General features: G+C 44.1%; 1 protein-coding gene across 1 annotated transcript; it reads left to right on the top strand.

Moving 5' to 3' along the window:
• The first annotated feature begins 15,328 nt into the window (after positions 1-15,328).
• Positions 15,329-15,858, top strand: LOC123234544 (28S ribosomal protein S24, mitochondrial-like). Its single transcript, XM_044660446.1, has 3 exons — positions 15,329-15,378; positions 15,465-15,536; positions 15,698-15,858. Exons 1-3 carry the CDS (start codon positions 15,340-15,342, stop codon positions 15,815-15,817), a joined length of 231 nt encoding a protein of 76 aa, XP_044516381.1. The 5' UTR covers positions 15,329-15,339; the 3' UTR covers positions 15,818-15,858.
• Positions 15,859-15,890: the final 32 nt, after the last annotated feature.

Raw genomic sequence — 15,890 nt, 5'->3', positions numbered from 1 at the left:
CTTGTAAAGTTAGGGGATTGGCCTCAGCCTCTAAAGAACCTTCCAGCCCTCACTCGATGGCCCTATGTGCACTGTTAGAGGTAGGTAATAAGGCAGAGGGGGCCAGCCTTGGATTCAGGAATAAATGAATGACTGACAAAAAAGGGACTTATGGGGGGAAAGAATACTTTTCCACTTAACACGGCCAAAAGGCATGAAGGAGCATCGAGCCATGGAGATACAAACCAAGGGTGGTTGTAGCAGAAATAAGCCAATCATTGGGGAAGCTGGGTGGCTCGGTGGGTTGAGAGCCAGGCTTAGAGACAGGAGATCTTAGGTTCAAATTTGGCCACAGATACTTCCTTGCTGTATGACCCTGGGCAAGTCAATTAACCCCTCTTGTCTAGCCCTTACCACTACTCTGCCTTGGAACCAATACACAGTATTGATTCCAAAATGGAAGGTAAGGGTTTAAAAAAAAAAAAAGTAACCATTGGATCACACATTCAATCAAGTGTTAAGTGGCTACTGCGTGCCAGGCTTTGTGCTGAAGGGACAAAAGTAAAAATGAAACATTCCCTGCCCTCAAGGGTCTTTCATTCTAAGTGAGGGGAAAACCCAACACATACACACAGGTAAGTCAGTAAAAATGAAGAGAGAGACCATTCACTTGGGGAGTGCCCTATTCTAGGACTGGACACACTGGAAAAATGCCTAGAGGAGTTGTATTTTAATGGTTCAGCTAGGTGGCATAATGGATAGAGCACGGAGCTTGCAAAATCAGTAAGACTCATCTTCCTGAGCTCAAATCCAGCCTCAAACACTTGCATAGCTAGGTGACCCTGGGCAAGTCACTTTACCCAGTTTGTCTCGATTTCCTCATCTGTAAAATGAGCTGGAGAAGGTCATGGAGAACCACTCCGATATCTCTGCTATGAAAACCCCAAATGGGGTCATGAAGAGTGGAACATGACTAAAACAACTGAACAAAGTTCAAATTCCTTTATCTCATATTTGAAAACAATGACAAACCACCCAAGTATCTTTCCCAAGAAAACCCCAAAATGGGGTCACGAAGAATTGTATACAACTGAAACAATGGCGATGACTTCAGCAGGGCAGGGGTAGAGAGAGGCGGTTCTAACCTTTTGTAAAGACTGTACTTCCTCCATCCTATTTGAGTTTGATCTGTTTGTCCATAAATCCTTCATGGACGATTGACCCAACATGGTAGAGGCCTTCCTCTTGTTTCTTTTCTTAGCATTTATTATACCTACTATGTGCCTGGCGCTGCGCTAAGGGAATATAAAGAAATGCAAAAGAAACAGTAGAGATAATATGCAGAGAAATATGTACAAACATAGTATATACAGAATAAAAAGGAAATAACAATGGGAAGGCACTAGAATTAGGAGGAACTGGAAAAGGCAAGGAGGGACCGATGAGCACTCAGGATGTCCATCTGTTAACTTTCATTCTTATTCTATGATTGTCATTTCCTTTTCCATTCATACCTACATCCAACAATGTCCTTTGTGCTCACTTTGACGTTTAACTCAGTCAAACCAAGCATTTACTAAGAGCCTGCTGTGTGCTCAGGACTGGTCCTAAATTTCATTGGACATACTTAGGTACCTCATGAGACCTTCCCTTTAGTAACTTCTAATTCCAATTCTTCTCAGGTTATATTACCATGAGTTATTGCCATAATATCACCAGGAGAAAACTGGCGATCCATTGGGACTTCCATGGCAGTAAGGATTTTGAGATCATGGAAGACACATTTTAATCATTTTCAGTCCTATCTGACTCTTCATGACCAATTTTGGGATGTTTTCTTGGCAAAGATACTGGAATAGTTTGCCATTTCCTTCTCCATCTCATTTTACAGATGAAGAAACTGAGACAAATAGAGTAAAGTGACTTACCCAAGGTCACACAGCTAGTAAGTATCTGAGGCTGGAATTGAACCCATATCTTCCCCATTCCATGTCAACAAGCTGCCTAGAAAATACAGCCATTTCCCAAATGCAATGCAGTTCATTCTTCTCCTGCTACTCAATTCCAGGCTTAGCTTATGATCCAACTGTAGCACCTGACAAAATGTACATATCGGTGGACTTCATTCAAAAAACATCTGAGTGGAGGCAGCAAGGTGGCTCAGTGGGTAGTCAGGCCTGGAAATAGGAGGTCCTGGGTTCAAATCTGGCCTCAGATACTTTCTATGTGACTCTGGGCAAGTCACTTAACCCTCATTGCCTAGCCCTTTCTCTTCTGCCTTGCAACCAATACTTGGTACTGATTCTAAGGCAAAATTTAAGGGTTTAAAAAGAACGATGTCTAAGTACAGCCATTTTGCTGAGAACTAGGAATATAAAGACAAAACAGAAGCCTCTACCCTCAAGAAGCTTACATTTTACTGGGAGGGAAGAAGTATACAGATTGTCAGTGTCAAAAGTATATCAAGTAAATACAAAATAATTTCTGGGGAGGGCAGGGGGGAAATACCTACACTGGGGGGGAATCATGGAAGGCCTCTTAGAGGAGGTGGTCTAGAAGGAAGCCAGGGACTCCAAAAGGAAGGAATACATGGGGGAATAAACCATTCAAAGTCATGGAGTCAAGAGATGGGATGTCACATACAGGGAACAACAAGGAAGCCAGTTTGACCAGAATATTGACTGTGTGAAGGGAAGTAATGTGAGACCAGACTGGAAAGCTCGGCGGAAGCCTGGCTCCCAAGAGGTTGAAATGCAGGATGAATTTGTATTCTATCCTAGAGGGATTAGACATTCCACCTGGCGGCTCGGCCAGTTCCTTGTTATGACCAGGACACACCGCCTCTATGTCCACTTTCCAGCTTGAGCTCTTCTGTTTTGAATTCAGAAGCTCCACCATTATTCCAATTAATCAACTCCAAACGGGGGCGATTGTATCTGTTCTTTATTTTCTCTTTTTAAAAAAAATATTTTATTTTTTACCCTCAATTACATGAAAAAACAATTTTTCAACCTTTTTTAAAGTTTGAGTTTGAGCCAACCATCTTTACTTTCACACAATTGACTAAATGAGTGGAGCAGCCAATACTGGGTTTCACTGTGTCATTTTATTGATTTATTTTTTAAAGCATTTGAGTCATCGGAACCAAACATGGCCCCAAGTTCTCTCCTCAAACATGGGGTCTCTCACACGTGCTATAGAATTAAAACAGGAATCAGTGACGTATCCAATTACAAAGATAACTTTGTTCAGTGATTCACTAAATATTGACACCAAGCTAATGTAGACAACACGGAGAAATACATGATGGTAGATTGAGGCTCAAACAAAGCCCTTTGGTCCACCCTTCGTTTTATAGATAGGGAAACCGAGACCCAAGGGGGCATAGTGATTTGCCCAAGGGCACATAATGAATCACTGAGGCAGGATTTGAACCCAGGTCCTCTGATTTCAAGAGGTTTTCCTACTATACTATATGATAGCTCATTTAAAGGAATCACCATTGCCATGAAAGAACAAACCAAAGTAGGACTTCCCAGTTAAATTGAAGTTCTCTAAATGCTCCTATTCCTTGGGAGAAGTCTAAGGATTTAATAGCCTTGGAGCTAAAATCTAACACCTTATTTGAAAATACATTCAGTAAAGGGCAGCTAGGTAGCTCAGTGGATAGAGAGCCAAACCTGGAATCAGGAGGACCTGGGTTCAAATCTGACCTCAGACACTTCCTAGCTGTGTGATCCTGGACAAATCACTTAGCCCAGTTGCCTAGCCCTGACCGCTCTTCTGCCTTGGAACAGATTCTAAGATAGAAGGTAAGGGTTTAAAATATATGTGTATGTATGTATATATATATATATATATATGTATATATATATATACATACACATAGATTATATATACATGGGTTTAAAATATGTCTGTATATATAATATATACACATTTATATACATACACACACTTGAAATTCCTATAGTCATATAAAATACATACTCAAGGGGCAGCTAGGTGGCACAGTGGGTAGATAACCAGACCTGGGTTCAAATCTGGCCTTGTACACTTTCTAACCAAGTTACCTTGGACAAGTCACTTAACTTTTCTTGCCCTTTCGTTAGTTGTTACTAAGACAGAAGATAAAAAGCTTTTAAAAAATAAAGTAAAATAAAATACATACTCAAAATTAAAAAAACAAAACAAAACCAAAAGGCAACCCTCTTCCCTAAGCCACCTTCTTTAACTTTTCCTTGTCCCCTCTTAGGGTTCCCCGCCTGCCTTTGGGTCCCTTGGCTATCCTCACTGCCTGAGTGCCTAATAAGACAAACACTTAAAGTCCTGGCATCTCAGTCATCCAAACGATTCTATAAATGCCAGCCAGTGATTGGTCCAAAGTGGGGTGACTTTGTTAGTACAGCAGAATTCACTGGCCCCTGAGTCACCTTTCAGCTTCTGGGGGGGGGGGTCGCTGGCCAAGGTCCTTAAGTAATCTTGTGCCACCACCCCTAAATGTTAGCATCCCAGGATCTTAGCCTGAGGGCTGGAGAGGGCGTTCGAGGCCATCTAGGTCAATGCCCTTGTCTTCCAGATGAAGAAAATGAGACCCAAAGAGTTTCCGTGCCTGGTGCCCAAGGTCACATAGCCACGTAAGTGGCAGAGCCTGGGGATTCTCATTTCAAATTCATGGCACCACATCGCATTGTTAGGATTTTATTTTCCTCTCCTACTCTGATTATCCAGCATGGCCCCGCTTTCCGGCCCCCTCCATACCCACCTCAGCCAGAGAAGCCTCTTTGCTTCCACTGTGGACTCAGGCCCATCTATATTCCAAAAGCTTGTCTGGACATTGGCAGGAAATAATGCCTAAAGGGATCCTAGCTCAGACAGTGGGGAGCTTGGGATGGAGTTCTGGTCTTGCTGACACTGTCCAGATTCATTGTAGACTCCTTCCTGCTGGGGTAGTTGGCCTAGGAGATTGCTGGGCCTGGGGTGAGGAAAACCTGAGTTCAAATCCAGCCTCTGACACTACCTTGTGTGACCCTGGACAATTCACTTAATCCTTATTTGTCTCAGTTTCCCCATCTGTAAAATGGGGGTAATAATGGCACCCACCTCCCAGGGTTGTTGTGAGTATAAAATGAGGTAATAATGATAAACCCCTTAGTACAATACCTGGCCCGTAGGAGGCACTATATACATGTTAGCTCTTATTATTATAAATATTGCAACAATCAGTAGTATTTTACATCTGGTTCAGCTGATTGGTGTTACCAGTTGAGGGTTACATAAACCCAAGGCTGCCGGGGTGGGGGGGGTGGGGGGCTTAGAATGTATGGATCATTAAAACTGTTACCCAAATCAGCTAATGAGAGTTCTAGTCCCCACCTACAGTAGCAAGTTAGGTCCTCAAAAGGATGTCACTATGTCTCCTTTCAGAGTCTAAGGGGAGCCTTGATAGGCTGAGTGGGTCTAGAGAGGGGGTTCACCCTCTACCCTCAGAATTTAGGGCTCTGCTGCCTGGCTAGCTGGACTTCTGACCTCCCACCTACCTCTGCCCTGTGGAATCCATGTGATCCTCCATGCGTTGGCCTCCTGAACTAGTGCCCAACTCTAACTATTGGAAACCTCTACCCTCAAGGATGGCCCTAGGTCTAGAGTAGTGGTTCCCAAATTTTTTTGGCCTGCCGCCCCTTTTCCAGAAAAAATATTACTTAGCCCCCTGGAAATTAGTTTTTTTAAGTTTAATAGCAATTATTAGGAAAGATAAATGCACCTGTGGCCATCACCGCTATCCTGGATTGCTGCAGCACCCACCAGGGGGCAGTGGCACCCACTTTGGGAATCACTGGTCTAGATGATCCAGATGAGCTCCTTCGGCCCTGGTAACATGCCTTGGTTCAGACTCCTAGGCTTGACTGAGATTACAGGAGCCCAATGATAGGAAGAATGGAGAGATGATTAATATCCTTTATCAAAGGACCTTTGTCACCTGGCTACACAGATGCAATGACTATTGATTTTCAGGCCCAGCCCTAAAGGCAGTGTGGTGCAGAAGGTAGAACAGAAGACCCAGAACCAGTAAAACCTGGGTTCAAATACCTCAGAGATTCCTTCCAGCTTGAAACCTATGATCCTATGCTTCCATATCTGTCCCAACCCAACCCTCCTTGCTTTTGTTTGTCCTTCAGTTCTTTTGACTTTACTTCTTTTTCTGTGTCCATAAACCACTTGGAAGTAGCACTGATGGCCAACTGAACCACTGTCTCAGATCTCAGTCAAACCATCATGGATCCTACCCTTCATTTGGGAAACTAACCTAATAATCAAACTCACTGCCATATGTCCAGATCTATGCATCCTAGGGTTTGATAAATGACCTTAGTCATCTCCATTCTTCCTATTTTGGGGTACTTTTCCTTATCTGAGCCTGGGAGCCCAAGCCAAACTGTGTGGGCTGCTTTGAAATATGACAGGCTTTCCCCATTCTTGGAAGTCTACAAGAAGCCAGATCCCTTGCTGAGTATTTTATAATGAGAATTCCTTTCATCTTGGGGTTGAAAGAGTTGGCTGCTGAGGTCCCTTCCAACTTGAAGATTCTGTGGTATCTTCTAAGTTGGCCGCCTTCTTATCATCTGGACCATGGAACTCTCCTATACATCTCTTTCCAGAATTCTAGAAGCCTAGACCCTAGAGCTCTGATGGGCAACTTTCTACTAAATTTCTTCCTTTCCTTCATACCCAGAAAGTTTCCCTGAACTCCAGGGTCCAAGATCACCCAGTATCACCAGATCTCAAAAAATCTACCCTGAAATAATAAAAGCCTAATGTGGCTTCTGAAGGATGTCAGAAATCTTCCTCTACTGGCCTTCAAGTCCTAGAAACCTTCTCTTTTTTGGTCCCTCTTATATCTGGTAATTTTCCACTTGTGCTCTAGCTCTCTCCTCTCAATCTTTGGAGCTGGGTCCTTCTTGGTGACAGATGAAGAAACTGAGGCAGAAATAAGTTAAGTGATTTATCTAGAGTCACACAGCTAGTACATATCTATGGCAGGATTTGAACGCAGGTCTTCCTACTCCAAGTCCAGAGTTCCTTACTGTCCAGTGTCAATGTTTTCTCCACCTTTCCCCACCTGGGTTAACCTATTATCTGTCTTCCTCCTCATCTCACCTTATCATTCCCTTCAGGCTCTAGGCTAGCCTTTCTTTAAGGGCCTCCTTCTCTGTTACTTCTGCAGCAAAAAGCATACAAAGGGCTTCAGCTTCAGAGCCACTTTGCCCCTAGTGCACTGTGTCTATTTCTATTCTGATCATGGACGTTACTTTTGGCTTCTCCTCTTGCCTTGACCCCTCATTCCTGTGTGCTTTCTGTATGGAGGATCAGAGAGGGGCAGCGGAGCTGAAGAAAGCTCAGGGATAATATGGGTGACTCATCTTGGAACACAGTTGAGGTGCTGGAACAGCTGGAAATGCCCGAGTGAGAGGAGGGTAAGGGTATTGGTATGAGCCAGGCAGTAAGAAGGCAGCTGGCATATCACTCATCAGACTGGTTTCTATATTAAAGTGAGTGGGGAAACTGAGAGGGCAGCTGAGGCTGGCAGGGGTAATGAGCTGCAGGGCCTGAGGTTAGGATTGGGGTCCTCTCCTCTTGTGTCTCTACTGTGGTGTGTGTGAAGTGTATTCCCAGGTATCTGTGTAGTGTAAAAGGAAGGGTGCACACAGAGGGGGGTGCCCTTAAATTGGAGGTGGCAGGTAATAATGCTGTATTTCAGGGCCAGCTTCTCGGAAATCCCACCCTGCTGGGATGGCCTTTTAGAGATCAGCTGCCTGGCAGCAAATATCAACCTGTTTACCTTGGTGTTGAATCACTGTCATCCTCATGGTCAGCTTCTGTCTGTTTTCTTTTGTCTGGCTATTTCTCTGGCTTTTAAAACCCACAGCTCAGTTGGGACTTCAGCATCTCCATACACAAGGCTTCCTTGTTTCTGACTGGCCATACCTGCTTCTTGGATTTTGATCTCAACTGCTAACCTTGTACCATTTCTCTCTCTCCTTCTCCCTGTCTTCTTCATGGATTTCTAATCTTGCCCTTGACTAGGTCTTGCACTTAGTTCCCTTCACAAGGTCCCAGGTTCTAGCCCTGCCTCTTTGATCCCTCCCTGACTCTAACATCCCTATCCCCTCCAGGATCAAATGTAAAATCCTCTAGTGCTCTAAGACCTGAGGTTAGAGTCAGGAAAAACTAAGCCAGAGAGCTAGGTTCAAATCCTAGCCCTGGTTCTTACCTATATAGCCTTGAGTAAGCCCCTTATTCTCTCTGGTCTCTAGTTCCTCATCTAGAAAATGATGGGGTTCTATTAGATGGCCTCTAAGTTCCCTTCTTCCAACTCTAAGTCTTATGCTCCTGGGTTCAAGTCATATACAATTATTAGTTATACTCTAGGACTTATTCACTAGTGATAGAGGAAGTTCTCTTACTGAGACCCCACCGAATTTGCAGATCTTTCTTGTATTCACATCCTTCATATGATATTTTGTTTGGGAGTTTGTTGAGAAGGGTCTGTTGTGTCGAAAAATAAGCATAGTCACCAGATGGCGCTGTCTGGCAAGGTTTGGGTGAGATGCAAAAAAATTAAAGCCTCTACCCTCATCCCCTTGGAAATTTGCAAATCACTAGTCATATGCGACCATATCTATTTTTTCTCCCTCAGATACCTTGGTGGTTTATACTACCTAGTCACCACCATCCTCAACTTTATCCCTGCAAGGTTCAGGGGAAAAAAGGGAATGAAGCAGAGGAGAAGTATGGGAGGCAAGTGATAGGAAAACCCCAACCTTAATGCAGAAAGCAAACCATGGTGTGCAAATTTGTTTTAGCCTAGGACCAAAAGGGGAGGAGTAACCTAATTTGGCTTTGTTTTTAGAGAGTTCCCCAAAATTAGAAATTAAAATCATTGAAATTCCTAATACTTTGCTCTGGCTCCCCAGTAATGGTAAATGATCACATTTTGACCTAAAGTTTAGATCCTGTATTCCTTGTATTCTCATCGATTACTTGACTTTCTTCTTTGCAATTTCTCTGGACTCAACCAAGAATATATACAAAACAAAAGCAGTTTGTACAATACATTGTAATTTATAATGAGATGGTCTTTAAAAATATTACTTAGGGCAGCTGGGTAGCTCAGTGGATTGAGAGCCAGGCCTAGAGACGGGAGGTCCTAGGTTCAAATCCGGCCTCAGACACTTCCCAGCTGTGTGACCCTGGGCAAGTCACTTGACCCCCGTTGCCCACCCTTACCACTCTTCCACCTATGAGCTAATACACAGAAGTTAAGGGTTTAAAAACCAAAAAAAAAAATATTACTTAAAAGGGGCAGCTGGGTAGCTCAATGGATTGAGAGTCAGGCCTAGAGACGGGAGGTCCTAGATTCAAATCCTGTCTCAGACACTTCCCAGCTGTGTGACCCTAGGCAAGTCATTTGACTCCCATAGCCCACGCTTACCACTCTTCCACCTAGAAGCCAATACATGGAAGTTAAGGGTTTTAAAAATGTTACTTAAAATAGCAAATTAACAACTTTAAAGGCTATATTATGCATATTCATTCTCTCTATGAGAGAAATGAAAAATGACATCACTGCCTGAAGTAAGTTCACCAATGCTAGGATACTACCTAGTCAATCAGTCAGTCAATACATATTTATTAAGCACCAACCATGTGCCAGGAACTGTGCTCAGCAGTGTATGTACAAAGAAAGGCAAAGACAGATACTGCCCTCAAGGAGCTTTCAGTCTAAGGAAGGGAGACAGCAAGCAAACATCACGTACAAATAAGCTATATATAGCAAGTAGGAAATAATTAAAAGAAGAGAAGTGCTAGAATGAAGAGGGAATGGCTTCCTGTAGAAGATGGGATTTGAGGAAAGGCAGGGAAGCTGGGAGGCAGAGATGGGGGGCGGGGAGCATTCCAGGCATTGGGGAGATGCAGAGAAAATTCCCAGAGATTACAGCGATGGAATGTTTTGTTGGTATAATAGCAAAGAGGCCAGGGACACTGGACTGAAGATTACACGGAGGGGGCTTGAAGAGGGATAAGATGTAAGAAAGTAATATTCTCCCCATTTACCTATGAGGAAACTGAGGCTCAAGGACTTTCCCAAGGAAGTACTGAATGGAGGATTCACTTATTCAACAAGCATTTAAGCACTTACCAAGTGACAGGGGGAGGAAGAGGCACAAAGACAAAATAATGAAATAGTCTCTTCCCTCCAGGAGCTTCCATTCTCCTGGATCTCCTAACACTAAGTCTGGTATTCTCTCCACCATATCACAAACAAGGTGAGGGGGGAGGGTAAATGGAGAAGTAGGTGTAAAATGGTCACTCAGGGAGGGAATTGAAGACAGGAAAGAAGGAAGCTGAGGCGTGAACAAGGGCTAAAAAAAGCCCAGGGAGCGACCAGAATTCTCAACTGGAAAAAAAGGGTAACTAGGACGATTTTTTGGAAAAGGCCCAAAAATCTGTTTAAAAGGATAATATTGCAGATGTGAAGATTTTCTTCCTTCCTAGGTGCTACAGCAAACAGAGTACTGAGTCAGGAGTCCAGAAGAGCTGAATTATAATCTGGTCTCAGATGTTTGCCAGCTCTGGGGCTTTGAGCAAATCAAAGGCTGCCTTAGTTCCTCAACTGTAAAATGGGTATAATAATTCTACCTGCTTTCCAAGGTTGTTGTGAGGAGCAAATGAGATATTTGTAAATCCCTTAGCACACAATGTGTGCCTAACAAATTCTTTTGGACCTACTAAAATGTCAAGAGAGTGACTTGTCAGGAAATTTCTATTTTCTGAATCTCAAACAAAATATAAAAAGAACAAGATAACAGCATAGCCACAGTAAACAAGTCATTAAAGGTTTTTTAAAGGAAGTTTAAAAAAATTTTCCAATTAGGTGTAAACACAATAGTTAACATTTGTTTTTCAAATCTTGAGTTCCAAAATCTCTTTCTCCCTCCTCTCTCTCCAGTTCATTTTTGTCGGTTTCCTAAAGGAATTTTCTACCCAATAGAAAATCTCTTCAGATGCCAAAACTCTCCTGGTGCCTTTACCAAATGCTTTAGATTTTTAAATGTCCATTTTTTTTCATTTTCCCCTTTCTACTTTAGGGGGTAACTCTTTAGGGGTTACTCATGGTAGCAAGGTCTTACATCAATTTTGCAGGTGGTAGAGCATAAGGGCACCTAGGTGGTCCCATAATGCAAAGAGCAGTAGACATGGAATCACTAAGACTCATTTTTCTGGGTACAGATACTTCCTAGCTGTGTGACCCTGGGCAAGTCACTTAATCCTCATTGCCTAGACAGGAATACTCTTCTGTCTTGGAAACCAATGCTTAGTATCAGTTCTAAGATGGAAGGTAAGGATTTAATAAACAAACAAACAAAAATGAGCTGGAGAAGGAAATGACAAATCATTCCACTATTTCTGCCAAGTAAACCCCAAACGGGGTCATGAGAAAACAACAATAATAAAGGATCTCATAGATCTCATAGGTATGAGCTGGAAGAGATCCTTTTTTTTTTTTTTTTTTAAGTGGATGAGGGAGGGGGCAGCTGGGTAGCTCATTGGATTAAGAGCCAAGCCTAGAGACCGGAGGTCCTAGGTTCAAATCTGGCCTCAGACACTTCCCAGCTGTGTGACCTTGGGCAAGTCACTTGATCCCCATTGTCTACCCTTACCACTCTTCCACCTAGGAGCCAATACACAGAAGTTAAGGGTTAATAAATAAATGAATAAATAGATAGATAGATAGATAGATAGATAGATAGATAGATAGATAGATAGATAGATAGATAAACAAATAAATAAACAAATAAATAAATGAATGAATGAATGAATGAATGAATGAATGAATGAATGAATGAATAAATAAATAAAGTAGATGAGAGAGTCCAGGAGGATGGTTACCTCACTAATAAAATGAGCTGTTTAGTGGGAAAATAGGCCAGACCCCATATGTCCCGGGCTCCCAGCTCAGTGTTCTATTTTCTATACCAGTGTAGCCAGCAGGTGTTGCTATGGAGCAACATTTGGCTGGATCCAGTGGTTTTAACCTTAGTTCATCCCAATAGGAAATAGACAAAGCAAACTGGTTTCAGATCAAGCTTTTCTCTCCCCATGGATTTGGGGCAGAACCTTCCCTTAGGTCCTTCCTCTATCTGGCTCATTTCTCTAAAAGAGGAGATTTTCCTGAAGTGACCACGGCATAGATTCCAGCTCTATGGACAAACAAGAGGTTTGGGGCTAGAGTTAAATCAGGCTGGGGGGCCCCTGGGTCTCCCCTTCTGCCATTTTAGTAGCTTATTTTATTAATAAAATCATAAGTATAAGATCTCCTGTGGAACCCCAGTGAGGGGAGGGAAGCCCTAATGTTTTGGACATATGATGCCTGTTGCAAATTAACCCCTTAATAAACCTTTTCTGGGTGTTTTGAGCTCAGCACAGGCATCCTCCATTTTTGCCTTTCCTAGCAAGAAATTAATATAGTACAAAGTTGTTATGATCAAATATAGAAATTAAATCAGAAATTATAACAGATTTAAACAGAAAAATTCAGGCATAAATAAGCAAATGATTGGCTTTTTTGTATGTGGATATTTTAACTGTGTGACCCTAGGCAAGTCACTTCACCCTGTTTGCCTCAGTTTCCTCATTTTTAAAATGAGCTAGAGAAGGAAATGGCAAACCACTCCAGTATTTCTGCCAAGAAAACCCCAAATGGGGTCATAAAGAGTTGGACACACAACTGAAAAAAATGAACAACAATAAGACAAAAGGGAGGGGGAAGAAGTTAGACCTTTCACATCATTCTTCAGATTCTTTTTTTTTAAACCCTTAACTTCTGTGTATTGACTCATAGGTGGAAGAGTGTTAGGGGGGGGGGGCAATGAGGGTCAAGTGACTTGCCCAGGGTCATACAGCTCATTCTTCAGATTCTTAAAGGGGGCAGCAGCCTTGGTCTGAATTCTTTGTTGTACCAAGTGCAGGTTTGGTCTGCTAAATGTCCACAAGGGCCTAAATTAGGCCATCTTGTGGATCCTGCTGTTCCCACTGTAAGACCCTTCTCTCTCTGCTCATCACAGACCACTTGGCTCAAAACTTCCTTCAGGACTGAAGGCTGCCTTTCACTCCCACTTTAAAACTCGCTAGAAACTTAGTTCCCCTTGGAACTGGGAGAACAGTGCCTCTTCAGGACTATAAATTCCAGTATTCCAGCCTCTCCCCCTACTCTGATCTGAGGGAAGTCAGTCTGACCTCAAGACAACACACATACAAATGCCCATTTCCATTAGAAATCTTGCCCCTTTGTTTGGGTTGGTTCATCACTCCCACTTCAGAAGGGGACCACCATTAGGGAATGTTCTGGGGAGGAGTTTGGAGGAGAGTCTAAGATGATGACAGTTAAAAGGAAATTGAGACATCATTCCTCCTCTGTCAAATGGACTCCTTCCTTTCATCTCTCCTTCCTTCCTTCCATCTTCCTTCTTTTCATCTTTTCTTCCTTCCTTCTTTCCATCTTTCTGTTCTTCCTTCTTTCCTTCTAGGCCAACCCCTTCAAGTCTAGAAAGGAGAAATCTACTGTTCTAGGTGGCATCATTAGTCATTGGCAGCCTCCCAATCCCTCCAAGTCCAGTGTGCTTCCCTCAAGACTCTGTAGTCTAAAGGAAGTTTCATCATCTGTAAAATGGGCCCCGTGAATAGTTACATTATGTAGATCGCTGGGTTGTAAAGGCAGCACTTTATAAATCTTTTCTATTATTCAGTTGTTTTCAACTCTTTGTAGACATCATCCATGGACTTTTCTTGGCAAAGATAATCCAGAATATCCTTATTTTACAGATGAGGAACTTGGGCAAATAAGGGTTAAACAATTTATCCAGGATCACACAGCTGGGAGAGTCAAATTGGAACTCAGATCTTCCTGATATTGCATCTTCTTTGGCATTCTTTCCACTGCGCCTTACAGCTACCTATACAGAACCTTATTTATAGCTGTCCTTACAACCCTAAAGCAGTAGAACGAAGTGAGTCATCATCATCATCATCAAAAATTGTAATTATTCTCTCTACCAGAGGCAGAAAGTGATCATGGATGGAGAGCCAGGAAGGGTCCAGTCTCTGCCACATTCTAGCAAGGTCTCCCCAGGTAGCAACTATCTAACCTCTAAGTTGCAGAAAAAGATCTAGATGGAATTTCCTCAATAAGGACTTTTCCCAAACCAACAAAGGGTCTACCCCTTATTTCTACTATAGCACTATCGATTCTAAGACAGAAGGTAAGGGTTAAAAAAAAATCCAGAGGCTGCTCTAATTAATAACAATAATGATAACACAATAACAATAATGATACCCTAATAACCATAACACTGGCAACAATAACACTAGCAACATTTATAGAGTGCTTTAAGGTTTGCAGATCCTCTTACAGTTATGATCTCATCCCATCCTCCAGGTAAGTGGGTGCTGTTATTAAGCCCATTTCACAGATGGGGAAACAGGTGGACGGGGGTGAAATGTCTTTGCCCGAACAACTGGGAGAGTGTGCCCGAGGCTAGATTTGAATTCTGGTCTCCCTAGCCCACTGGCTGCCTCTATCACGGTATTACAGAAACAGAAATGGGCAATTATTTACAGATCATCTCTCCCGGATGGATCACTGAGGATCCAAGTCAAAGAAATCGAGGCTGGCCGAGGTTTGGTGGCTGAAGCAGGATTCAAACACAGGGCTTTGGAGTAGCGGTTCTGCGGGCCAGCTACTTCTCATATAAAGCAAAACGCATTTTGCAACCCTCAAAGCACAATGCAGACGTCGGTGTTATTGTTCAGGCGTAGGGCGGAAGGGGCTCTCCAGTTACGTCATCATTAACATCCTCTGGCTTAAGAAAAGGAAAAGTGCCGCCTACTTTCCGGCTCCTCCGGTCGGGAGGCCCCGCCGAGTCAGCTTCAGACTCGAAATGTTCCTCCCCTTGGAACCCATAGAATGGCCCGTCCCTCCTCCGATTTTTGTTTCATTTGGTTTCGTCCGTCCTCGGCCTCTCGCTGACTCTAGACCATACCTCTCTCCGTCCGACATGGGGGAAGACGCCCCACTAGGCTCTAAATTCACGAGGTTCATGCTGCTATAGTCGGTCCTCTTAACAAGCGCCCCTTCTTCCAAAGGAATATCCCCCTCTCGAAGTGTTGCTCCCTGTCTGGAGTCCTGCACCAAGAGCGGTGGCTCCTTGCCACATGGTTTGCCACCCCTAGACACTTGGTATAGCCCAACTACCGCTTCGCCTCCCGCCCCCCCCCCCGCCTCCCAGTGCACGTCCTAAGATGGCGGCGCCCTTGGACGGTGGCAGGTTCGCGCTGCGGGTGAGTGGGGCAGCGACGGGACTTCGGGAGGGACGGGTGGCCTCTCGGATCTTGCGGCTCACCTTCTTCCTTTTCTCTCTCCCCAGGTGGCCGTTTCTGGGTTCCCAGAGCTGCTGCCTGCCTGTCGCGGCGTCCACACCACAGCGATTTGCTGCAAGGTTCGGAGGCTGGAGGGGAGCGGGCTGGGGGGCGGGAGCGGGGTCGAGCACTAGGTTCGGAGGCGGGAGGGGTGGGGGAGGGGCTGGGCTCGGGGTGCTGGGGGAGGAGAAAGGAGGGAGGGTGGGGTTTGGCGCCAGGACTTGACCTCGACCCTCCCCAGAATCGAGCGGCCCGGGTCCGAGTGGGTAAGGGGGACAAGCCGGTGACCTACGAACAAGCCCACCCGCCGCATGACATCGCTCATCGCAAAGGCTGGCTATCCTTGCACACGAGTAAGTGACGGACCCCTCCCCCTTTAGCCTGCCGCTCTGGATGCCGCAGGGGGCGGGCAGGTATATCAGGCGCCCCCTCCG

This window comes from Gracilinanus agilis, chromosome 2 (genome assembly GCF_016433145.1).
Source record: "Gracilinanus agilis isolate LMUSP501 chromosome 2, AgileGrace, whole genome shotgun sequence".
NCBI lineage: Eukaryota > Metazoa > Chordata > Mammalia > Didelphimorphia > Didelphidae > Gracilinanus > Gracilinanus agilis.
Note: the sequence above shows the minus strand (reverse complement) of the source record. Positions and strands in the feature narration are given on the sequence as shown.

Excerpts from the sequence above, each read along its gene's own strand:
- LOC123234544 (XM_044660446.1), top strand. The coding sequence starts at position 15,340 with ATGGCGGCGCCCTTGGACGGTGGCAGGTTCGCGCTGCGG. Across the intron at positions 15,379-15,464 it reads GTGGCAGGTTCGCGCTGCGG|GTGGCCGTTTCTGGGTTCCC; the intron begins GTGAGTGGGGCA and ends CTCTCTCCCCAG. Across the intron at positions 15,537-15,697 it reads CCACAGCGATTTGCTGCAAG|AATCGAGCGGCCCGGGTCCG; the intron begins GTTCGGAGGCTG and ends GACCCTCCCCAG.